This window comes from Rhinolophus sinicus, chromosome 4, assembly GCF_057876585.1.
Source record: "Rhinolophus sinicus isolate RSI-liver-muscle chromosome 4, RSI-T2T, whole genome shotgun sequence".
Classification (NCBI taxonomy): Eukaryota; Metazoa; Chordata; class Mammalia; order Chiroptera; family Rhinolophidae; genus Rhinolophus; species Rhinolophus sinicus.
The window spans coordinates 47053877-47078641 of record NC_142504.1 but is presented as its reverse complement, the minus strand read 5'-3'; the positions used below and the strand labels follow the sequence as shown (position 1 = coordinate 47078641).

Sequence of the window (24765 nt, the reverse complement as noted above, 5' to 3'; positions counted from 1 at the left end):
GAGGTTCAGAGAGAGGCCCCAACACCACTACTGTAAAACCTTCCCTATGGCAGTTATAAAAACAGTCATAGGAATGTAAAGTACAGCATACAGAATATGGTCAGTAATATTGCAATAGTATGTGCCAGATGGGTACTAGACTTATCGGGTGATCACTTCATAAATTATATAAATGTCTAATCACTATGTTGTACACCTGAAACTGATGTAATATTGTATGTCAATATTACATGTCAAATTGAAAAATTTTTTAATTACATTAAAAAAAACAAAAAAAAACTTCCCTAGACCATTGTGGTGAGTGACTAGATTTAGTCACCACTGCGTTGTGGATGATACAACATCCTTGGATAATGGTCCTTACAATTCATCCCCTTGATAGCAGGGTAAATTCATGTGTGATAACGTTAAACTCATTGGTAAAACTATTTTTGCAACAACAACAAAAAAGCATTCTGATTCTTATTAGAGTTCTCTCAGGTGTACCTGGTCTTTTTCTCTTTGAGGAGCTAAACGGAGGAAGAAATAACCTTTCTAAAATAGGAAGACCAAGGAGGTGTCCAGAAAAAAAAAAAATAATAATAATACAGTAAAAATGTTTAAAACAGACTTAATGTACTGTACTCTGAAATAACAGAGAGGAAGCCTGGCATACATTATCGACAATTATGAGGCACCAATCCAAAGATTTCATTCATTCATCAGTTATGAGCACTTGCCAGGAGATAAGGACTGAGCTAGAGCCTAGGAATTTGGGGTATGGTGTTGCTTTGAGTAATTTACAACCAAGAAGAGGAAACCAAATATTATAACACAGTGGGAGAAAAATGGAAAATTATACAAAGTAGTGAATGTGGACCCAGTCCATGGGGGATTCGATGCAAGGGGAGACTTTAGAGAAGCAGAGGACAAAACCAGGCTTTTGAAAGATACAATGATAAGGGTGTGGGGAAAATGGAAGGAGAGTGAGGGGAAAGAAATGGTATTTCTCAGAGTGAATGGAACTCTGCACGGGCACAAAAGCTTCAAGCAGCATGGTAGATTTCCTGGATTACAGACAGTTTTACAACGCTGTCAGCTAAGGTTTGGAGGAGCTGGGGCAGTTGGGAGCAGAGTGGTAGCGTTGCTTCGTATCAAACTCCACTCACATACATCAGCCCAGTTATTCTTGGATATTCTGATGTGTTCCTAGAGTGGCCATAAGAAGTTAGATGAGAGATGGCCAACCAGCTCTGCTAGCCTCAAACAAAAGACATATAATCTTTATTTGTCAGATTCTGCCACAAAATCCTCTCTCTCCAGACTAATCTTTTTATATCATGCTTATTGGTACTTGGTTGCGTTTGCTGCTAGAATTCTTGTTTATTCCAGACTCTCGAATTTTCAGTTTCCTTGAGTGTAGGTATTTATTTTTGCATGGTATTCATGTGGTTGATCACATAAACCTGATATCACTGTGAATGAAATTTCAGTTTGGTGAAAACCTGACTTTTCACCATGAGAGAGTTGTATGGACCAGCATTGAAAACCCCTACAGCCCTGTGGTCACCACGTAGGCACCCACCCATTAACTCATGCTATCCTCCAACTCCTCTGCTGTTATCTTCCATCAGTTGAGAACACTGGCTTTAGTTGTTGTGAAGTTAATTTTTTATTATAAGGTATACAGTTCAAATATACACACAAATACAAAGAATCACGTAACAAACACCAGTTTACTTACCACACGGCTTAATCAAATCTTAACATTTTGCTCTATTTGTACCAATTCATTTTTTACCAATGGAAATGTTGTAGATGCGGTGGGTTGAAGCTCCCAATCTATTCTGAATCTCATTCGCATTCTCTCCAAAGGTAGCAGCATCCTGATCTTAGCATTTATCATTGTCATGCATGCTTTTATATGTTTACTACATACATCTGTGTCTATAAACAGCATATATTATTGCTTCATAAGTTTTTAAACTTTGAATAATTGCACCCTCAAAGTACCCACCTGTGCCTTGCATTTTTATTAAAAATTAAGTTTTTGAGATTTATTGATGATGATGCATATAGATGTAGTTCCCTTATTTTAACTACTGCAAGGCATTCAATTTTTCACCATACCAAAATTTATTTTTTATTGCATATTGATAGACATTTGGGTTTTTTTTCCAATTTTTCACTATCATAAGGCTGCAGTGAACATTGTTATACACATTTCCATGTGTACGAATTATTGGGTCTTTATTCATTAATTATTTATTTTACTCATATAAATACTTTTCATGATGTAATAAAAAAAATACCAGCCATCCTAATAGTCTTACACATGTCAACATAATCAACTTTAAAACAACATTATAATACTGCATTGATGTTTTTAACTTGTAGCTTTTCACAGAAGTCACCAGGACCTTCCCTCAGGGAGCTATATAAGCCTCAGCTCTGAACCATAAATTAATTTAAGGCGTAATTAAATGTGAGTACAGAATTGGAAAGGAGGCTAATATGCCTTCAAACATCTTGGGGTTAATTTAAGACCTGATCTTGCCCCTTTTTCTGTTTCTTTGACATAAATGGTCAGAGTTGACTTGATTCACTCTTCCCCTAACATAGACCTAAAGCCAGATAACTGACTGCAATATTTAGCCATCGAATTTATTTTTTTAAGAAAAAACTATACATATGTATTCATTGTAATTCAGGAGTCTTGATTGGAGAATCTTGGAACTAAGTCATCGAAGGTAAGGGATGGGGGAAGTTGAGAAAGTATAAAGGAATTCCAAGTCGGCAGGTCTGATTGGGTGAGATCTAGGTGCCAGGCCAAGCACACTGGGCACCCCTGCTTCTGAATACTGTCCACAAGGACCAGTCCCAGCACAAAGGTTCCAGCTAGAGGCGAATTTTGGTTCAGGCCCCCCTTTGGGGTTAGTTGGAGTTTGTGTGTTTGCTTTCTGCGCCTGTGTGAGCCTCTGGACCAGTCTGATCCAACGTGGTCTGGTGGTCCCTGGTGCTCTGTGAGGAGGCCTGCTGTTATCAATCCCTCTGCTTCCTGTGGACAAAGATGGCAGAGACACCAAATACCAGCAGGACCTGGAGGCCTAGGAGGAGAGATAGGGCATGGTCTCAGGCCTGGACCTGGGGCCTAGACCTTCTGGTGGACAGAGGCCTCCAGGGTAAGGTTTCTGGTGACGGATGGCTGCCCACCGTGCTCCACCTGGCAGGTGAGCACCACGTCCTCCCTGTGGGCAGATGAAAACACCAGGAGCCACCTCGTCCAGTTAAAGGCTCCGTCCTTGTTCTTTATGAGGGTTGAAGTTGTTTCTGTTTGGGACATGTTTCCATTTTCCAAGCAGGTCAGATGTAGGTGTCAACGGTAGCACCTGGCAGGTGACAACCTTCACCAGGTTCCCTGACACAAGGTGTCGGGTAACCTCCAAGGTGGGTGGAACTCAGATGGTCTCAGACTCAAGTTGGCAGTCCCATGAAGAGCAGACCCCATCCCCACTCTCCCACAGGGTGACATGGTCCACCTCACAGATGACCTTGGAGCAAACATCCCTTTGGGCCAGCACTCCCCTGACTGTGCTAGAGATGCTATAGGAAGCGCCATTTCCTTCTGGGTCCACAGTGGTCTGGGAGGCTGGAAGCTCATTCTCAACTTTGAACCATTTCAGGATGATGTTTCTGGGGGAAAAGCCATGGGACTTGCAGGTGAAGCTCACTGCCCAGGAGTGACCCTCACCGTGGGGCCCAATACCATAGGGGGAGAGAGTTTGTCACTCACAGTGAGCTGAGTGCCTGGTCCAGACTTAAACTCCACATTATCAGCGTCTCCTCTCTGGAAGTTCACACAGTGTCTGCTGGGGTGATGTAAAGGTCTGTGTTGTTTCTCCTTGTGGTGTCTGCAACATTTGTTACTAGGGGAAACCAGGTTCCCTTACTTCATTTAAACCTGTAGATTAACTCCCGGCCTGGCCATATCCCTCTAAACCACTGTGTGGGCCCCACAGGGAGCATGTTGGTCAGAGTGCAGGGCAGAGTAGCAGTCTCCCCGGCTGCAACTGACACTGCTTTCTCCAGCTGACTCACCTGCAGCTCCTCACCTGTCTCTCCTGGGCTCCAGTGGAGGGGCAGCAACTTGAAAGGTGCCAGAGACATACGATGAGAGATTGAGTTGTGTGGCTTCGGGGTGAGGGCTGGAGGGACAGCCACCATTGTCCCTGTGGGGAGCCTGCCTCTAGCCATTTAATTTAATAGGAGTTTTTGTTAAAAGTATACGCATTATCCACTTATTGTCCTGGGAGGGAATTTGATTTTTATTGATTCTGATTTCACTTATTTTTTAGTGCCTACTATGTACTAATCACTCTGTTAGGTACTCTGGGTGTCTAAAGATCAAGAAGTCCTCAGAAGAACTTAGAATACCACAGGGAAGAAATGCTTAGGAACAGAGATGCTTAGTCATCAGCTGGATTTTTACATCTGAAATACAGTTTTTGTTTTCTCCTTCAGTACTCAGGAAATGTTTGTCTCCTGCTGTTGATGAATAATTTCAGAGTACTATGGATCATGCTGAAGAAACTGAAATCCTCGCAGCAACTGAGAGGTACTATGTGGAAAGGCCTATCTTTAGTCATCTAGTCCTCCAGGAAAGACTGCACAAGAAGGACAAGATTTCGGATTCCATTGGGGATAAGCTGAAACAGGCATTCACGTACGTTGTGTTTTAACCCATTTCCTTTATTCTGTCATTCAGTTATGAAAGAAACAGGTTAAATGTATAAGGAAAATCTGGTGAAATGGAGAAAAAAATGGGGTGAGCACTTGTGATTTGCAAAGCTCTCCATAAGTTTCAGTCAGATTAGAGATTAGATTGAACATCAGCTTCATTGTGTATGTCACCATATTTATTAAATACCTGCTATGCCCTATTGTGTGTAAAGATTTATATAAATAACCCGCTTTCCAATTCTTCACCACCTTTGAAATATCCACCTCTTTCTTTGTTTCTCAGGAATGTTCCAACTACTCTCCCCTTTTTTCTACCCTTGACTTCTATCCCATTTTGTAACACCTTGAATCTAAGCCCCCAACCTCAGCAGTCAAAGATCCTCAGTGTCCTATGACTCTTCATTTTGGAGACACATACACAGTCATGTTGCAGGCCTGGGAATGTTAATACATGTGTTCCATTGATAGTTCCCAAACTTCAACATCAAACCATCTGATTGCTGCCTCCTAAACTCTTGGAACCATACCTTCTGTGTTCTGTGTTCATTTAAGCTTCCCAGTAAGCCTATGCTCAGGCGTGATCATCAGGACAGGTTAGAAATGTACACATTAGAGCCAGACCATCTGAGTTTTAATCCTAGTCCCAACCACCACCCACTCTGCGCTTGAGTTGCCTGCTTTGTAAAATGGGGATAATAACCGTATTTACATCATAGAGTTACTGGGGGTTAGGCATACTAGGCATTAATCACTATATAAGTGTAGCTATTATTAATATCTCAATTTTCTAAACAAGGTTATCAAATCTAGTTTTTTCACTCAAATTCTTTGCTTTTGCCATAGTTGCCTCACATGTTGCTTCCAATATCTTCCTTCATCTAATTACCAGATATTCTTAACCACTAAAGACACTGTATAAAATACCATGCATTCTGCAATAATGTATTATTTTTGAATGAAGTAAATTGCTTCCTTGTCACCAGGAGGACTTATGGCTGTCATAGTGGCAATGGAACTCATCTGTCCATACTCTTACTCGGTGATGTCTTTGATTATTTGCATAGTCTGGCAAAAGCACTGGGCCAAGCCCAGAATATATCTATGTGTCAAAATTAACTGAACCATATAGGGATTAAATGCCAGGCCTTGGTTTTATCAGCATGGTGTTCCACTGAACTAAGACACCCAGACATAGACTCTGGTACTATACTCCATGGCACGGGGTGTTTGAGTTTACCTAATCAAAGGCCCTAAAGCAATAGACACATGTAAATAAACCTCAGAATACTTGTATAAATTTCCTTCATTTTATAAAGAGGGAGGAAACTAAATGGACAAATGCTAGTCGGTGGTTCCACATTCAAAAATGAATTCAATCAGTAAATGATTCCCTTACTTTGTTTTTCTACCAACACAGAAAATACATTAAGGATTTCATTTATTAAAATAATAGTTTCTGGGCTATCTCAATTATTTTGAAGCTAATTATTTTCTTATTTTTCATGGTCAGTTGTAGAACATTATTATGGAGCCAAGTGAGATGTTTCCATCAAAAAAAATAGTTCTGCAAGAAGCAGGTCTTCTTGCCTCGATCTCTGCAGAGTGAAAAGGTTATCTTCAGCACCAATGGTGATTTTTTCCTTATTGCTCCAGAATATAAGGAAGGGAAAATACCTTCGTCTGAATTCTACAGAAAGGTTCCTCATTTTACCTTTGTCTGTCTTTGTCTTCTCAGATGTACTCCTAAGAAAATAAGAAATATCATTTATATGTTCTTACCCATAACTAAGTGGTTGCCAGCGTACAATTTCAAGGAGTATGTGTTGGGTGACTTGGTCTCAGGCATAAGCACAGGAGTGCTTCAGCTTCCTCAAGGTCAGTAGAATACATTTATTTGTTTTTCGTTTTCCTTACTACCATCTCCTCAAATAATCACTTGACCCTTTTTCTGTTTAACTTCATCATGATTGCACATTCATAGCTTTTATCATATCATTCTAGTAACTTTTTGCTGTCTAAAGGAATTCTTTAGAAACATATAACCCTTTAAAAGCCCCAGAGATAGCAGTCGTAGAACATGGTGATACTGTTTTACAGATCGGTACAGTTAGGAGCTGGCGGGGTTAATGCGTTACTCAGTGAACATGCTGGTGGGATTGTTGTCTTCAGGTTCTTGACTCTGAGTTATATTGTTGTTACAAGGGACTATGAAGCACTGAATTCCTCTGTACTTGTGTGATCTGTATATGTGATATAAGAATTTAAGAAAATCTCATTCATTTGTTCATCGTTCACACTTGTATGTCAAGCATCTGCCTGGCCCTCCCTGTCCTCATGGAACTAATACTCCAATCAGGAAGAGAGACATGAAGCAAATAAAAACACATATAAAGTTTTCATTACAAATGATGTTAAACACTATGAAGGAAAACACAGAAAATACATTAAGGATTTCATCTATTTAAATAAGAGTTTTATTATTTAGTTGACTACAGCTACACGTACTGGAGATAATCACACAGAGACCTAATTTAAGAAGGTAAGTCACAAATACCTCTTTAAGGAGGTGAGTTTTGAGCTGACACCTGAAGGATGAGTAGGAGGCAGGTAAAGAATGAGAGGAAATGCATTTCAAGCAGAACGAATAGCGTATGTGAAGGCACGTAGCAGGACAAAAATTGGTTGCTTGAAGAGTTGGTTTGAAGAATTCACAGGAAGGCAGTGTGCTGGGTGTGTGGGGAGCGAGGGGCCAGTGGCCGGGAGGCGGGCAGGGCAAGTCTGCCCCACTTTGTTAGCCACTTGTAGATGCATTCTGAGTGCCGTATAAGCTATCAGCGTGCTTTTTACTTGGGTTTTCTTTGTAAGAGGTCACTGAGACTGCCGTGTGAGGAATGAACTTGGTGGGTGGGAGAGGCACCAGAATGAGTCTGGGGACACCAGTGAGAGGTGACAGTGACTCAGTATAGGCAGTGATGAGAGTGGCTCCAACAGTCTGGAGGTCAGCTGGCCAAATTTCCCTTAAATTAATTACAAAATGGTCCATTTGTCAAAAAAAAAAATTCCCTTAATGATAAATTAGTTGAGTTTTAAATTTTCCAAGTGGTTGATCTACCGAATCTATTAAGTCTATTGAACAAAAGCCTTAAACCAGGTTTAGGCTAGTTCTCCACAGCCATTTTGGCACCAATACCCCAAGGATAGCGAAAGGGACAGATTCAAACAAAGGCAGAGTGAGGGCAGGAAGAGGAGCAGGCAGAGGTTCAGCATCTGATATGGGAAACAGAAGTTAAACTGACACTCAGTCAAGTTGGGCTGACGAACCTGGAACCTGGAAGAGATCAGGGGGAGTGGGCATTACATTGGCCAGGGAATGGTACAGTGGGAGTTCCTTATTCTCCAAAACACACGAAAACAACCCATTAGAAAAACAGCCAGAACTTGGGCATCAACACCAGATTACAACTGTGCCAGTCAAGGAAAACTTTCTGCCCTTATCTAAATTGGGAAAGAATAAAGCAGAAAAAAATTTACCCCTCGCAAAGAGGAGATGACAAGGGAAACTGTCAGCCTGGAGTCTCTAAGCATAAATGTGGGATTACAAATAGGATTGCGGTGGAAGGGCGGGAAAGTTAAGACACAGGAGGTTAGGCCGCGTTCCAGGAGCCAGCAGTGTGTGACGTCACCTTGCGTGTGGTGCCCCTGCTGCTGGGGTTTGATTGGAGGAAACCTCGTGTCTGCAGAGCGGCTGTAGCCTGTGAGCAACGAGATGCAGAGACTACTGAGCCCAGTCCGTCCGCCTCCCCCGACTAGGGACACAGAGCATCCCGTCATGGATAAAAATGAGCTGGCGCAGAAGGCCAAACTGGCCGAGCAGGCTGAGCGATACGATGGCGTGGTGTGCATGAAGTCTGTAACTGAGCAAGAAGCTGAGTTATCTAATGAGAGGAATCATCCCTCAGTTGCTTATAAAAATGTTGTAGGAGCCCATAGGTCATCTTGGAGGGTGGTGTCAAGTATTGAGCAGAATCAGAAGGTGCTGAATAAAAACAGCAGATGGCTTGAGACTACAGAGAGAAAACTGAGACCGAGCTAAGAGGTATCTGCAATGATGTACTGTCTCTCTTGGAAAGGTTCTTCATCCTCCATGCTTCACAAGCAAAGAGCAAAGTCTTCTGCTTGAAAATGACAGGAGACTACTACCGTTACTTGGCTGAGGTTACTGCTGGTGATGACAAGAAAGGGATTGTGGACAGAAGCTTTTAAATCAGCAAAAAGGAAATGCAACCAACACACCCTATCAGGTTGAGTCTGGCCCTTAACTTCTCTGTGTTCTGTTAGGAGGTTCTGAATTCTCCGGAGAAAGCCTGTTCTCTTGCAAAGACAGCTTTTGATGAAGTCCTTGCTGAACTTGGTACATTAAGTAAAGAGTCATACAAAGACAGCGTGCTGGTGATGCAATTACTGAGAGACAACTTGACACTGTGGATATCAGACACCCAAGGAGATGAAGCGGAAGCAGCAAAGGAGGAGAAAATCCACCAGCCTTCCAACTTTTGTCTGTCTCATTCTAAAATTTACACCGCAGACCATGTGTCCTCCATGCTGTCCCACAAATAGTTTTTTTTTTACACAATTTATGACAGATTTATGTTACTTCTAGTTGAATTTCTATATTTCCCATGTGTTTTTTGTGTTTAATGTTAGGGTAGTAGAGCCAGTTAACATTTAGGGAGCTATGTGTTTCCATCTTGAGGTGGCCAGTATGCAGATGTGGAATGTTTATACAAGTTATAAATGTTTAGCATAGTGCTTTTGGTACATTGTGGCTTCACAAGGGCCAGTGTTAAAACTGCTTCCAGGACTAAGCACAGAAGACTGCCTACATATTGGTTTGTCCTGGTGGGGAACAAAAGGGGTCATTGGTTCCCGTCACAGGTGTAGTTATTGTGGGTTCTTAAGGTTGGGGGTTGGGTGGCCAGATGGCTCAGTTGGTTAGAGCGCGGTGCTAATCACACCAAGGTTGCGGGTTCGATCCCCGCATGGGCCACGGTGAGCTGCGCCCTCCTTCAAAAAAAACAAAAAGGGTTTGGGGCCCTTACAAGGCCATAGCTAAGATGGATATCCCATGGATGGCACATGTCGAACCATGTCTGTCTGTGGAACACTCAGTCCAGTGTGCACACCATTGATTACAGCTGCAGAAGTGTCCTTTAGTCGTGACCCAATTTACTCTGGAGAAGGGCAGAAACGTTCACATTCCATTATTTGTAAAGTTACCTGCTGTTTGCTCTCATTGTTTTTGCCACACTCGTTGTATTTGTATTTAAATGCTTTAGGCAACCTAAGAACAAATGGACAAATAAAGATGCAGTAAAATGAATTACTTGGTAGCCATGACTTCATGGATATCAAGCACGGCAGTAAAACAAAAAACCCGCGTATTTAACGTTTCTAAGGTATTTTTTGCTTTTGTGATTTTTTTTTATACTTGCCTAACATGCATGTGCTGTAAAAATAGTTAACAGGGAAATAACTTGAGATGATGGCTAGCTTTGTTTAATGTCTTATGAAATTTTCATGAACAATCTAAGCATAATTGTTAAGAACACATGTATTAAATTCATGTAAATGGAATAAAAGTTTTGTGAATGGACTTTTCCACTACTTTCTCTACAGCTTTTCATGTGAATTAGTCTTTTGGTTCTGAAACTTCTCTCAAGGAAATTGTACATTTTTGGAAATTTATTCTGTATTCCCTCTTGGCAGCTAATAGGCTTTTACCAAGTTTAAATGCAAAGTTTATCAGAACAAAACACTGCTAATATAACTACTACTGTTCCCAACCACGTCCCATACTGCCCCCCCACAACCCCCTGACAAAAAAGGTGGGGTTTTTCTTCAGAGGCAGGGGGATTGATTGGTAAAAAGGAATGTGTTTCATTAAAATGTTTAGTATATGGCATTTTCTAACTTCAGAAGCCATGATGTTATTGGCCCATCATGACATTGGGTAGCAGTAACTGTAAGTTTTGTGCTTCCAAATCACTTTGGTTTTTAAGAATTCTTGATACTCCTATAGCCTGCCTTCAGCGTTGATCTCTATTCTTTCTATTTGTGAAGTGCACAGGATTTCCATTTTTTAGCTTTCTGTCTTGTTACCAACCATTCCTACTTGGTGACCGTGTACTTGGAAAAAAGGCTGCATGACCTTTCTGGCTCTGCTCAATGTGTAAGGGTACCCTGCTTCTTGGCCTGCATCCCACAGACTATTTCCCTCCTCTTACTTACTGCAGCAAATCTCCTTGGTTGATGAGATTGCTATCTCCCCTTAAACCCTACCTTTAAAATCCTTCTTCTTTGCCTGCCTTTCAAATCCTTCCTCTTCCTCTCTTCTTTAAATAATGATGCGGCTAAGTTATACCCAAAGCATACCCACCAGACTATTTCCTCAGTTCCTTGCAGAAAACACAAAACAAAAATACCATTTTAAAAGAGGTGTATTTTTTTTCTTTTTAGAATGTAAGCTCCTTAAGAGCAAGGATGATGTTTTCTTGCATGTTCTATTGTCCCTAGTACACTGTAAATGCTCACTAAATACTGACGATGGGAGGCAGCGAGCCTTGATGGTAAGGGTGCGACGCCAAAATCACCCCGCAAAAAAGACACATCAGCTTAAATTAACATGGTTTTCACTTGTTCATCAGAGATACGTAAGCCTGTTTCCTAATGATCTCCCTATTCTGTGTGGTTTTTAATCCCACAGGTTTAGCCTTCGCAATGCTGGCGGCTGTCCCTCCTGTGTTTGGCCTGTACTCTTCGTTTTACCCTGTTATCATGTATTGCTTTTTTGGAACCTCCAGACACATATCCATAGGTAAACGCTGATGCGTGATATTTCAGTACCTTTCCTTTTGGATTTCTAAGCTTTGCAATGTGTCAAAGAAATCGCATGCTTGTTATTGGAACATCTGCTTACTAACTGCACAGCCAATAGGAGCTTTAAAAAAAATATACTCCTCCCAATATTTCTAGAACTAATAGCTTTCTTATAACCTTGACATAATGAAAAAAGACAATTTTCTTTTCTAAAAAGAGCAGTTGTTGAAATAAGTGCTTCAGTTCATAATACAATTTGTTTACATCTGGTTTTCCTGTTTGTTTACTTTATTGGTGGTACTGCAAGTTCCTAATTACTATGCTGGTATTGCATTTTCATCTGATTTTAGGCTCTGAATTGCACATAGTTTCTCTTTAGTGTGTTTAAAATCACATTTATATGGATTTCATAATTGTGCTGGTGCTGCGTGAGGCTGCCGCCAGCACACAAGCATAATGTTTCAGATGTCCATTGCTAGGTAACAAATACCCCCCAAATTTAGCAGCTTAAAACAACAATCATTTCATTATCTCTCACAGTTCCTGTGGGGCAGGATTTGGGAGGGGCTCAAGTGGGCAGTTCTGGCTCAGGGTCTCTCACGCAGTTGAGAATCAGATGGGAGCTGGGGCTAGAGCAGCTGCAAGAAGCCTGAAGCCTCTTCCTCTCTCTTCCACTCTCTCTCTCTCACCTCTCCCTCCTCTCTGTCCCCCTCCTTGCTCCCTTCTTCCGTCTCCCTTCTCTCCATGTGGTCCTAATTGGCGCTTTCTCTACTCTGGGCTCCAACACAAGCAAGCGTTACAGCTCTCGGGTGGAAGCTAGTCACCTTCTGTTATCTAGCCCAGAAGTCACCTCTTCTGCATTCTTTTGGTTAGCAGCAGGTCACAAGTCCACCCATATTCAAAGAGACAGGAATTAGACTCCCTCCTAATGGGGAAATGTCAAGGTTTTAGAAAAGTGTGTGGGATGGAAGATACCATCATAGTCATTTTTGGGGACTACAATCTGCGCACACACATCTTACACATAAACCAGGAGCAGTGCTCTAACGCTTAAGGAGAGACGTGCAGTTGTAGTTCAGTGATGATTTATTGACTTCAGCTGTGTCTCCTAGCGTGCTGGCAACAATCACGTCACACACTGAAAATTGTTTCCGTGATTAATGCTTCATCATTTCAGGTCCGTTTGCTGTTATTAGCCTGATGATTGGTGGTGTGGCTGTTCGATTAGTACCAGATGATATAGCCGTTCCCGGAGGAGTAAACGCGACCAATGGTACGGAATTTAGAGATGCCTTGAGAGTGAAAGTTGCCATGTCTGTGACCTTGCTTGCAGGAATCATTCAGGTAAGACCCACAGAGCGGGAAATGGGCTCTCATGTGTTCATTTCATAATTATCTACTGAGCATGCTTGGCTGGTCTACATGGTGGGCAGTGTCAGTCTGCAAAAATCCGGAGCTCCAGATTCATAGCTCTCAGCAACACCGGGACGACTGCATGCCTTTACTGAAATTGATATTTGTTAGGAACTAGCACGCTTCATGTGGTTTTAGAGATTCCAAAAGCAAGAAAAGCTTGAAGCAGGATTGGTTAGTTATGGGAAGAGGGCATCTCTTATCTGCTCGGAAGGAACAGGAAGTGACCTTGATTAAACGTGTCCTGGTTCTGAGGGACAGGGAAAGTACGAGTGTGCCCAGTGCTCTTTGGGACTCCAAACCTTCCATTGTTTTCTGTATAACCGGTGATGTGTTAGCTATTTAGCTGCTGCAGGTCCAAGTATGTAGTGTCAGAAAGTGGTCCAGAAAGAACTTTTGTATGTTTTCTGTTGGTTTTAACTTCCTGATCTATCATGTGACTTATTTGTTTCTTTGTCATTAAAAAAAAAAAAAGTTTTGCCTAGGTGTTTGTAGGTTTGGATTTGTGGCCATATATCTCACAGAGCCCCTGGTGCGTGGGTTTACCACTGCAGCAGCCGTGCATGTCTTCACTTCCATGTTAAAATACCTGTTTGGAGTTAAAACAAAGCGGTACAGTGGGATCTTTTCAGTGGTGTATGTAAGTAAGCAACTTACCGGTATGAGTTTTTCCTTCTTTATTTTCCCTCCTTCTCTTCTGGATCTCTTTAACCTTCAAGGCTCACTTTTCTTTTTTCCAAGAATTTCAATAAAATGGAAAAGATTTGGTTATTCTAAGGTTTCTCTGAAAAGAGCACTAGAAAATGAATTAAATCTTAAAGTTTCATTTTATTAATATGTGATACTGCCTACCTCACGGGGAATTTTTTTGTTATGTTTTTATTTGATGACTACACCTTCTCCCTAATTAGCTGAAGAGACAGCTTTTTTGAAGACCGAATTATGTTCTCTTTGGGAGCTAACGAATAATTTAAGGGCATTATGGGAGAACCTATCTCTCTCAAAAACTGCTTACTTAAGTAGGTAAAAAAATAAGTTAGTCTATAAAAGACTTAACAATTAACCAGTTTAATAAGGTATATATAGACCTTTGTACCCAACTCAGAGAAAATGTAAATTATTTGTGAGCACATAGGGAATAATGGTATAACCAAGCGTGTTGAAACTTACATGTAAAACGGATTACAGATTCTAAAAATTTAACATTTTTCTCACAGTGCAGTATAATTAGCAATCAATAACCAAATATAACTTTAAAATTCCCATATGTTTAGAAACCAAAAAACGAATACTAAATTACCCATGGATAAAGGAAATTATGAAATAATTAGAAACAAATGACAGTTAAAGTCCTACAGATTAAAACTCTTGAGATGCTCCTAAAGCTATTCTTGGCCTGAGAGACCTATAGCCTTTGGAGGTATTTATGTGCCAGGCACAGCAGTGAGCCAACTGATAATGGCACTTGCCCTCCTGGAACCCACAGTCCAATGGGAAGGCAGACAGTAAACCACTAGTTGCATACATATATAACTAATTACAAATTGTGTTCAGTGATATAAGGAAAAGGCACAGGTTGCTATGAACGTTGAATAGTGGGGTGGGGGGGCAGCCAATTAGCTCAGTTGGTTAGAGCGTGGTGCTCTTAACAACAAGGTTGCTGGTTCGATCCCCACATGGGCTTCTGTGAGCTATGCCCTCTACAACTAAATTGAAACAACTACCTGACTTTGAGCTGATGGGCCTGGAAAAACACGCTTAAATAAATAAAAGTATTAAAAAAAAAAAAAAAAAAAAAGAAAGAAAGTTGAATAGGGAGACCTTTAGATTAGGGGCCTAGGAAAGTCACTTTGAGGAAGTGATATTTAAATTGAGTCTTTGATGGATTAGAATGGAATCAAACTGTAGGAACATTCTCTAAATAACCAAGTTCTTCATTTCCCATAATAGCTGGTAACACGCTTCTCACTCTGAGTTGAGCACCCGAGGATGCTCCAGGCATTACTAGGCAGGTGTGTAGGCTGGGCTCAGTGGTACCCTACTTTCCCAGGGGCCAGAGGAGTGCTGACTGGGTTTGGGGTGCTGAGACTGTAACCCTACGATACAATGAAAAATGGCTTTCTTCTCCGACTTTCCTGGGTATTTTTCCAAACTTTAGCACTTTCTTGCCTTCAAAGCCCACCTGATTCCTCTTTCATCTACTAGCAATGACTTCTCCCTCTTTCAGCTCCTAAAAGCTTTTCTGTGTGTTTACCTTTGGATTATTTTGCTGATATCAACCCTTAATCCTTTCCTGAGGACTCAGTATAAGGATTACTTTTCTGAATGTGATAATACTACATTGAGACATTAGCACATCAAAGAATACTATAAGATTGCTGGATAAGAATTACAACTTCAAAGTTGTGTGAGTGGGTACAATGTCTCCTAGTTGGTGGAAGCTACAAAGAGAGATTTCAGCCTGAGAGTTTCTAACTAGAAATGTCCAGTGATGGGATGGCTGGTGTGAGTGAGTGCACTAGTGTCTCTGTCTATTCAGGGGCTATTGCTTCATGTAAACACCCAATGTTCACTGTGTTACAGAGTACAGTTGCTGTGTTGCAGAATGTTAAAAACCTCAACGTGTGTTCCCTAGGCGTCGGGCTGATGGTTTTTGGTTTGCTGTTGGGTGGCAAGGAGTTTAATGAGAGATTTAAAGAGAAATTGCCGGCACCCATTCCTTTAGAGTTTTTTGCGGTAAGTCAACTTTCAGCTATTTCTGTGCGGGATTAGAGACGGACAGGGAATTAGACCTTTTTTCTCTGTTCAGCCAAGAGAAGGTTAGAATTTGCCAAGGGGAACTTTTACAAATACACTAACAGAAAAGAAAAAGCATTAGAGCGTAGACATGAAGGACTTTTAAAATATAGGTGAAGACTATCCATAAATATTTTAACATGAATTATCTGTGAGTGATGGGATTAGGGAAGATTTTTCTTCCTCCAAGTTTTTATTGTCTAATTGTTCTATAATGAACACATATAACTTTAATAACCTGAAAAACAAATAAAGCTGTTTCAATTTTGAAAAGACAAAGCTTCCCATATTTTCTTGATTCCTAGCACTCCTAGACCAAAAGAAATACCAACCATTCATTTACTGGGTGGTTAGGTCTAAACAACTTAATATATACAGAGGGTGCCAAAAACATGTATCCACATTTTAAGAAAGGAATACTGTATTAAAATTGTAATACTCAATATATACCGATAACAAAAGATGAATACAAGTCATGTTTGACTTCTGCAATTACAAGAGGTGCTCAAAGTATTTCCCATCAGCATCCAGACAATTCTGATGACGGCCAACTACTGCTTGAGCAGCATTAACCAGTGTCTACTTGTATACATTTTTTTGGCACCCCAGTATTTATGCCTAACAACTGTTTGTAAAAATAATGAACATAAATTGAAATAAAATATATATTTATAATGTCCTTAAGTAACCAGGATTATTTATTAATGGGATGTGTGCGTCTGGTGGGCACTTCACAACTCCTCACACCTTGGAATCTGATGGACACTGCTACCGTCATTTCCTCTTCACTTTGATTTTGCGTGATGCCTGCTTTTTATCACAGCAACCACTGAATGCCCAGCTTTGCAAAGATATAATGTGATCGAAAGGAATGCAGTAGGAACTGATACTGAAACGGTGAACCACCTCAGATTAGAAGTTTGCACAGTGTATGACAGATGTCATATGTTTCCCTTGAAAGTCATATTCCACAGGGTCCTGGTTCCCCCTGACACCCTGGGCACCTTGGTGCATAGTTTGGGATCCGGAAGGATAAGAAATAAAAAGTGTAGGTGTCTGATCCAAATTTAGCCAAAAGTTCCAGCCACAAAAACAACTGGCTGGTATTCCAGCTCACGGGGAAGCCAATTCCTTTGATCCTTTCCCTCGCCTTGGTCTTGTCTCCATCCGCAGAACGGCCTCTAGCAGTTTCAAAGCCTGTTCTCTCTTTGGGACTGGGCACAGAGTTCCTGTTCGTTCCCTCCAGGAGTCCAAACAGAGGGTCTCAGTCCCTCTGCGTGGCAAAGGAGATGGTCAAGCCCTGATTATCAAGTAAAAGAGTGCCTTTCCTGGCTTGGGTTGCTAACTCTGTCAATTTTCTAGATCACCTTTAAAGATTCCTCGTGTTTCCCAGGGCAGTGGCTCTCCGGAATTCTATCACTGTAATTACAGTAAACCAATGCTTTTTAACTTCTCACCTAAGTTCTCCTCTGAACAAGGGATAGAAAGCCATAATGGAAAATTTGGGACAGAGTCTTCATGACTCTCTCGAAACATAAAATTTGTTTTTTACCATAAAAATGTTTTTGAGTGTTGCATTCTATTTTATAACACATCTGTTTGTGTTGATAGGAAAGCAGTGGTTTAAATGACTTGCCACTGCATAAAGTTAGTGCTCCGGAAACTTGACCATATTTATCCTGTGGCTTTGAAATATTCGGGGCACTCCCACAGTTTGATATGCACAACAAATACAATTATGGGTGACAAACGTAACTGCGACCAGCAAAAAGGGACATTTCATCAAAGGGGCTGGCAGCACCCATGCCCTCAGTCTCTCAGGCTGCTGTGTCTGATAACAAACTTGCCTTATTAGGGCTTTCCGACAGCAGCCACCTGTGAGAGGCTGGCTCCCTTCCTTGACCAGCCCCAATTCCTTCTCTCCTGGATAACCCAGTCAGAAAGTTCGATAGCGTTAGTTCTTCAGGATGAAGAAAATTGCTATCCTTCCTTCTGTTATTTTTCTCTTCTTGTAGCTCACTAAGCGTTGTACTGTACATGTCACCTGAACCTATGCCCTGACAACCCAGGAAGTCTTGGGTACAATGGCACATCTGTGTGATGGGCGCTTTTACTCTGACCCTGACTGAAATGGGAGAAGACACGGGTAGGGTGCTCTCGTCACACCTGGTGCTTCCTGGGAAGAGGGTCAGCAGGAGTATTGTAGTTCCAAACATACATTTTTATAATGAGACGCTGTCACTTTGCCACCCTCACAATACACATTTCAGTCACACCTTGGCAGAGACTCACTTCACCTGCCCCAAAGGTAAAGCCAGCTCCTGAAAGGTTTTATGGCCTCTTCTGTTTGCAGGCAACTAGCCAAACACCTCAGCATGTAACAGACCAAAATAAGGAGAAAAGAATCCCAGGCCACAGGGAAACTGTGGAGTCCATTTTAATTTTGTGGGTAGAGTCATTAGGAGAAATTAGAATTACTGGAAGCTAACTATAACATAATTCTTCTTTTTAAAACTGAAAGTTAATGTGAGAATAGATTTGGCTTGGCTAACAAATTGAAGCTCATTTTTGTGGCATTTGAATTTTCATTTACAAGTACATTTTGATTTGTGTCTGTTTTAGGTGGTAATGGGAACTGGCATTTCAGCTGGGTTTGGCTTGCATGAATCGTACAATGTGGACGTCGTTGGAACACTGCCTCTGGGGTAAGAAACTAGTTTTAAGTAACAGTGTGACTTGAATAATCAATGAATCTGTTAATGTTTCTAACTTCTGCTTTAGTATTCTTGCAATGAAAAACCTTTCTTTTTTCTACATACCAAATAGCTGAGGGTTGGGGGGACAGTTAGCATATGTGGGGTTTCTTTTTATTATGGTAAGAAACACATGACATAAAATTTACCATCTTAACCATTTTAAGTGTACCGTTCAGTAGTGTTAAGTATGTTCACATTGTTGTGAAACTGACCTGGATAACTCTTTCATCCTGCAAATCTGAAACTCCATACCCATTAAACAATAACTCTCTATTATCCCTGTCTCCAGCCCCTGGCAACCACCATTCTACTTTTTTGTCTCCATGAATTAGACTATTCTAGGTACCTCATATAAGTGGAGTCATACAGTATTTGTCTTTTTGTGACTGGTTTATTTCATTTATCATAATGTCCTCTAAGTTCATCCATGTTGTAGCATGTGACAGGATTTCCTTCTTTTTAAAGCTGAATAAAATTCCACGGTATGTATTTACCAAATTTTGTTTATCCATTCATCCACCAATGGACGTTTCAGTTGCTTTTCCACCTCTTAGCTATTGTGAATAGTGTTGCTACGAATGTGAGTGTGCAAATATCTCTTTGAGACCCTGCTTTCAGGTCTTTTGGATATATACCCAGAAGTAAGATTCATGGACCATATGGTAGCTCTATTTTTAACTTTCTGAGGAACTTCCATACTGTTTTCCATGGTGATTGCACCATTTTACAATCCCACCAATCCTGGTATGTGTTTTTCTGTTTCGTTTTTGTTTCCCATTGTTTTGCACTTACCAGTTTTTTGACTCGGTCCTTGGGTGACATAGGAATTAAGATCTAAGTTTAGCCTTCCACTTACTAGCCATGTGACCTTGGGCAAGTCACTTATCCTCTCAAAGCCTCAGTTTCCTCTCTTGCCAGGTAAGCATGGTAATTAATACCTATCTCAAGGGTCACTGTGAAAGCTCTAGGAGATAAGACACGTAAAGCAGTTAGTGTGGCACCTGGCATACCCAGTTCGTGTTCAAGACAGTAATTAAGAGTTCTGTGTGTCATTATTTCAATGAGCTTTCTAGTTTCAAATAATATATTATTTCTTTACTTCATCTATTTTCTTTTATCTAACTCTACGTTTTAAGGTTTTTACTATTCTCTTCATATTTGAAGAAGGAAAAGTGACTACGAGCCTGTCCTGGTCTCACTCTGTTCCTCTCTGACTCTCTCTGGTGTCTCTGTATCTCTGTGTCTTTCTGTCTCTTGGACTCTCTCCTTCTCTCTCCACCCTCCTCCCTCTTTCCAAAAGAACAGAGTCAGACCTTTGCCAACATGTAGGAGACTGACAGACCTGGCACAGTCCATCAGGCCTTGCTCTGGTCCCATCTAAGAATCTCCTGGAAAGCACAGGGCACAGCAGTGGCTCTTTAAGACCAAGTTCCCCCCACAGAGCCAGCATTGAAGGAGTTGCATTCTACTTCAAAACAATAAATTGCCATCATGAACATGTTACTTGTGATTTAGTGTAAAGGCCTAACACCGTAATAACTCTTGCTTTTCTATTTAGACTTATAATTTATAAAAGACTTTATTGCCCACATCTCAGTTGCTGCTCAAGTAGCACTATTGGCAAATATGTTATCCCCATTTTACAGATAAGAAAGTTCATTTAGTCTCATTTATTCAGCATGTGTTTATTGAGTGCCTGTTTTGTGCCAGGAACACAGCAGTTAAAAACAAAACCAAAGATGTAAGCAAAAAAGTCTTTATTCTCATGGAGCTTATATTCTACTGGGGGAGACAGACAATAAATAAGTGAGAAGTCTATGAGGAAAAGGGAAGCCAGATAAGGGATAGGAGGGGCTGGGGTTGCTGGTGTAGGTAGGGTATCAGAGAGGGCGACATTTGAGAGACATGAATGAGGTTTCGTGACTCTGAGTGAGTCCCAGCCTGGACCCAGAACTCAGTCTTCCGATACCCAGTTGTGTACGCTTTCCATTACGTCACACCTGAGGCACTAACATGATTAGTCATGTGATAAACATTAGTCTTCGACCGGATCCAGAAGATAACCCTACTTAATAACTAATCACAAATAATTTGAAAAAGTATGAATTATTACACTTAGATTTCTCCTTTTAAAAATTCACATGAGTCCATCATTTCTACCTAATACCTTCCTTTCCCTTCTGCATTGTACCCAAAAATGCTTTCTCTCTATGTGTGAAACCTAAACTTTAAAAAAAAAAATTACATTTTGCCTTTCTGAAATTTGGCTACCTAGAAACCTTATCTTTCTGGAATTATGCCCCAAACCACACAGGAAACAAATATGCCTACCTAACTACATATCATCATACTGTTTCAGTTATCTGTGACTCCTTTTGCCGAATAAAGACCCCTTCTTTAGGCGGTGGCTCAGGGCAACAAGACAGAAAAGCAGAAGCCACCAAGCCGCCTAAAGCACTCACACAACATCACTTTCACCACATTCTGTTGGTCAAAGCAAATCACAAGATTCGGCCATGGGGGAAACAGACTCCACCTCTAGATGGGAAAGCAGCACGTACAAGTATGGGAGGGATTGTCGATGCTCATATTCGAAAGCACTGGCGCACTTACCTGCACACACACATAAGTACATACACACTGCAGTGTCCAGGAAGTGACAGTTGGCTGTTAAAGATCCCAGTCATAGCAGTATATATCCTGTGTCCTGCTTTACTTTCCTTAACACATTCCAAAATATATCCTTTTCTCATATTCTTCTTCCTCAGACCCAAAGCTGCTGCTAGGGCTTCCCTTTTGGGTAACGCTTTTGCAGCAAAGTGCAAGGGAAAGAATAAGTTTTATAGTCAGACCCCATGGCTTTGACTTCCTGCTCCATCTTGGGCAAATTACTTGACATCTGCAAGCTTCTATTTTTTTCACCTATAAGTTGGGATAATAATGGTACTTATCAAATAGGATTGTTGTGAGGACAAATGAGATGACTTGTGTCAAGCATGTAGCACATAACCTAGGCTTTGTATATGTCACGTTCCTTTCCTCTCCCCCCTATTTTTCCCTTACCCCAGGACTTAATGCATCCCCTTTGTTACTATGAGTTGCCGTCGTAAGAAAAATAGGCCTAGGGAGGCGGGTTCTTCGTGGTTTCTGTTGTACTTCAGTGATGAGCTATTTGACTTTGCACAAGTTACTTAAGCTCGCTATGCCCCATTTTCCTCGTCTGTAAAATGGGAATTAAAATGGTGCCTTGCTCACAGGGCTATTGGAGATACATTAGCACAGAACCTGGCACAAAGGAAGCACCTGATAAACGATTGTTATTGTAAGAATAATCATATTATCCATCAATTGATTGATTATTGTTATTATTTAGCCCAATACCTCGAATTGCAGCGGGTGCCTTTGAAAGCCTTTATTGCGCCTTCCCCTATACCATTCGAGGGAATCCCTATTCTGTTCCTTTAGGACAAAGGTTCCAAACTACAATGCACCACAGAAATTAGGCTCCTTGCAGGGCTCCAGGAGTCATATTTTGGGCCCCTTCAGACTCCCAAGATTCCCAGGTGAGACCCAAGTTGCATAGTCTGCTGCTCCTCCTTTCCTGTGTTAGACCTCACCTGAAGAGGTGCTGGGCAGAAGCAGAGCCCTCACATGAAATAACCAGGGAGAGCAGTGAGGACCTACTGCTGCATGGACAGTAGTTCTCCTCGACGATAGCCCTTGTCCAACCCTCCCTGCCCTCAGATATTGGTTCGAATGTCTTGTGGCATCTGAGCACTTTGCTGACCCTCTCTTCTTCCTGTACTGTGTCTTACTTACACCTGCTATACAGGTGCCATGAGGTATGAGGTTACTCCTTTTCTAAATACAATGGCATCTGATCTCTGCTGATAACCCATTCCGGTAGAAAGCTGGTACTCTGGGGTTGGGGCCTGGAAAGAAGCTCTGTGTGTCCAGGAAGGCCCTCCTTTTTGCCAGACTACAGCGAACAAGTATACAAGCATTGATCGCCTCCTTTGCAGACAGTGCCGCTCTAATTATTCCCCTCTAGTTGCATGTGTTTTTTCCAGTGGTCATAGCACTTGGGTTAAAGTCAACTTGCCCTTTCAGGCTCCTACCTCCAGCCAATCCGGACACCAGCCTCTTCCACCTTGTGTATGTGGATGCCATCGCCATAGCCATTGTTGGATTTTCAGTGACCATCTCAATGGCCAAGACCTTGGCAAATAAACATGGCTACCAGGTCGATGGCAATCAGGTAAAAATCATTAATTTCCTGCAGATGTTTCATACTAACACGATCATCATGCTCTACTATGTATGACAGGCAAATAGACTGGATTTCTCTGTCTTGGTAGAGAAACTTTTAGTTTGATAATGGATGTATTTGAAGCATGAATTTATTCAACACTACAACTTTTTCATGATTGATGTGTGTTACATCATCAGAACACTGAAGTACAAAGCCCTACCTCAGCTCATGGGCAGGGGTCCTACTAGAAAGATGAAACCTCCAGTCTGAGGTTTGCAGTTTGCCATTCTCCTATTGATGTCATCACCATTTTAAAGTTCACAGGCTGCTGAAACAAATCATAAAATTAAATTAAAAAAATAAAGTTCACAGACTGAGAATAAAATGTTTTCCCAGAACCATTTTTACTCCACAGGAAGCGTGCTGTTTGTCCATTAAACTTTGAGTATACGCTGCATCACTCAGACTCCACACCTTTCCAAACACAGCTGCAGATCAGGTATTTCATCCGAATGCCATGAGCTATAATTTTGGCAGGACAATATCTATTTTAACATGCTGCATGTTTCTAAAAGGAGACTAGATGCTCCCCATTTACATGAAAACAGTGATCCAACCAGGAAGACCCGAAGTAGCCCTGAGAGAGTGTCCCAGGAGGACACTGGCATATACTCAGTGATGAGCAGGGGCCAGACATTCAAAAGGTGTCTGGCTTCTCTTAAACAACCAAAATAGCCTGTTCCTTTTGCTGCTGTTCTATGTTGTTGTGTTTTTTTTTACAGTATTTGTATAGAGTGTGTGTTTGGGGAAAAGGGGGGTTGGTCGTGGGCACAGCATTTATCTCCAACACAACAAAAATTCAGAGTGTTTCCCCCACCCCACCTTAACTTACGTAATAGTTCCTATTCTAATCTCATGCTAAACTAAACAAACTCTTACCTCTGAAAGTACAATGAAGAGAGCCTGTACTGCTGCAAATGTGTATTATATGGACCATGATGCCTTTCTTCCTGAAGAATAATCGATCTCTTTTGTGCTTTGTTTCCACATGGAAAAGGAACTCATTGCCCTGGGACTGTGCAATTCCACTGGCTCACTCTTCCAGACTTTCGCAATTTCATGTTCCTTGTCTAGAAGCCTCGTTCAGGAGGGAACTGGAGGGAAGACACAGGTGTGTGTACAACCGGCCTCTCAGGACTGGTGATTTGGGTGGCAATTAAATTTTAATCCCTTGATTCTATTCTGAACCCAAATAAAGCTGCTCTGCCTGAAGATCCATGCTCCAGTGAGCTGTGTAATGAATCAGAGAAAGGCATGATTGGTTGAAGCAAATCATAAGGAACTGAATCTATAGGAAAGAGGTATAGTCTCCAGTTAAATCAAAAAATGATGCAATACTCCCTGCTACCAATAAAACTCAAAGTTGAGACATAGGATGTTGTCATGAAAGCCTAAAAATGGGTATGAGAAGGATACCAGTACCATCCACTGGAACTTTCTGCAATGATGGAAATGTTTAGAGTTTGCACCATCCAAGATGGCAGACACTAGCCACATGTGGCTCTTGAGCACTTGAAATGGGGCTAGTGCAACCAAGATCTGAATTCTTAATTTTTAACAATTTTAAAAATTTAAATAAGTACATGTCACTAGTGGCCACCACATTGGACAGCAAAGTTTTGTCTGATCTCTTCTGGCCCTTGTGGGTCTCAGGTCAGCGCCAGACATCTTTTCTCCACCCCTGGCAAGAGCATTTCATTCAGGGAATTTAAGCATTTCAGCTTCTGTGTAAAAGCTATAAGTGGAGAAAAACTTCAGCGAGGAAGTGGGAAGGAGTTATGGATTTATGTAATCGTTTGGATAACTTATTTGAATCCATGTTTTCTTGATCTTCCCACACTGATGATCAAAAGACTAAGAGCAACCTAGGCCCTGCCTCTGACTCATCTCCTA

At 41.3% G+C, this 24765-nt stretch overlaps 1 protein-coding gene and 2 pseudogenes across 1 annotated transcript in view; 2 read left to right on the top strand and 1 right to left on the bottom strand.

The window, feature by feature from the left end:
• SLC26A5 (solute carrier family 26 member 5) overlaps nt 1-24765 on the top strand; it is a 56127-nt gene that overhangs the window by 18846 nt on the left and 12516 nt on the right. The window contains exons 3-11 of the mRNA XM_074340620.2: nt 4501-4702; nt 6455-6594; nt 11483-11593; nt 12773-12939; nt 13484-13648; nt 15592-15744; nt 18427-18509; nt 22671-22818; nt 23870-23983. Coding sequence (XP_074196721.2) covers nt 4551-4702; nt 6455-6594; nt 11483-11593; nt 12773-12939; nt 13484-13648; nt 15592-15744; nt 18427-18509; nt 22671-22818; nt 23870-23983 — 1233 coding nt within the window. The 5' untranslated portion in view covers nt 4501-4550. The remainder of the gene's footprint in view (nt 1-4500; nt 4703-6454; nt 6595-11482; nt 11594-12772; nt 12940-13483; nt 13649-15591; nt 15745-18426; nt 18510-22670; nt 22819-23869; nt 23984-24765) is intronic.
• On the bottom strand, nt 3131-4146 carry LOC141573045 (tyrosine-protein phosphatase non-receptor type substrate 1 pseudogene; annotated as a pseudogene).
• Nucleotides 8549-9336, top strand: LOC109454166 (14-3-3 protein zeta/delta pseudogene; annotated as a pseudogene).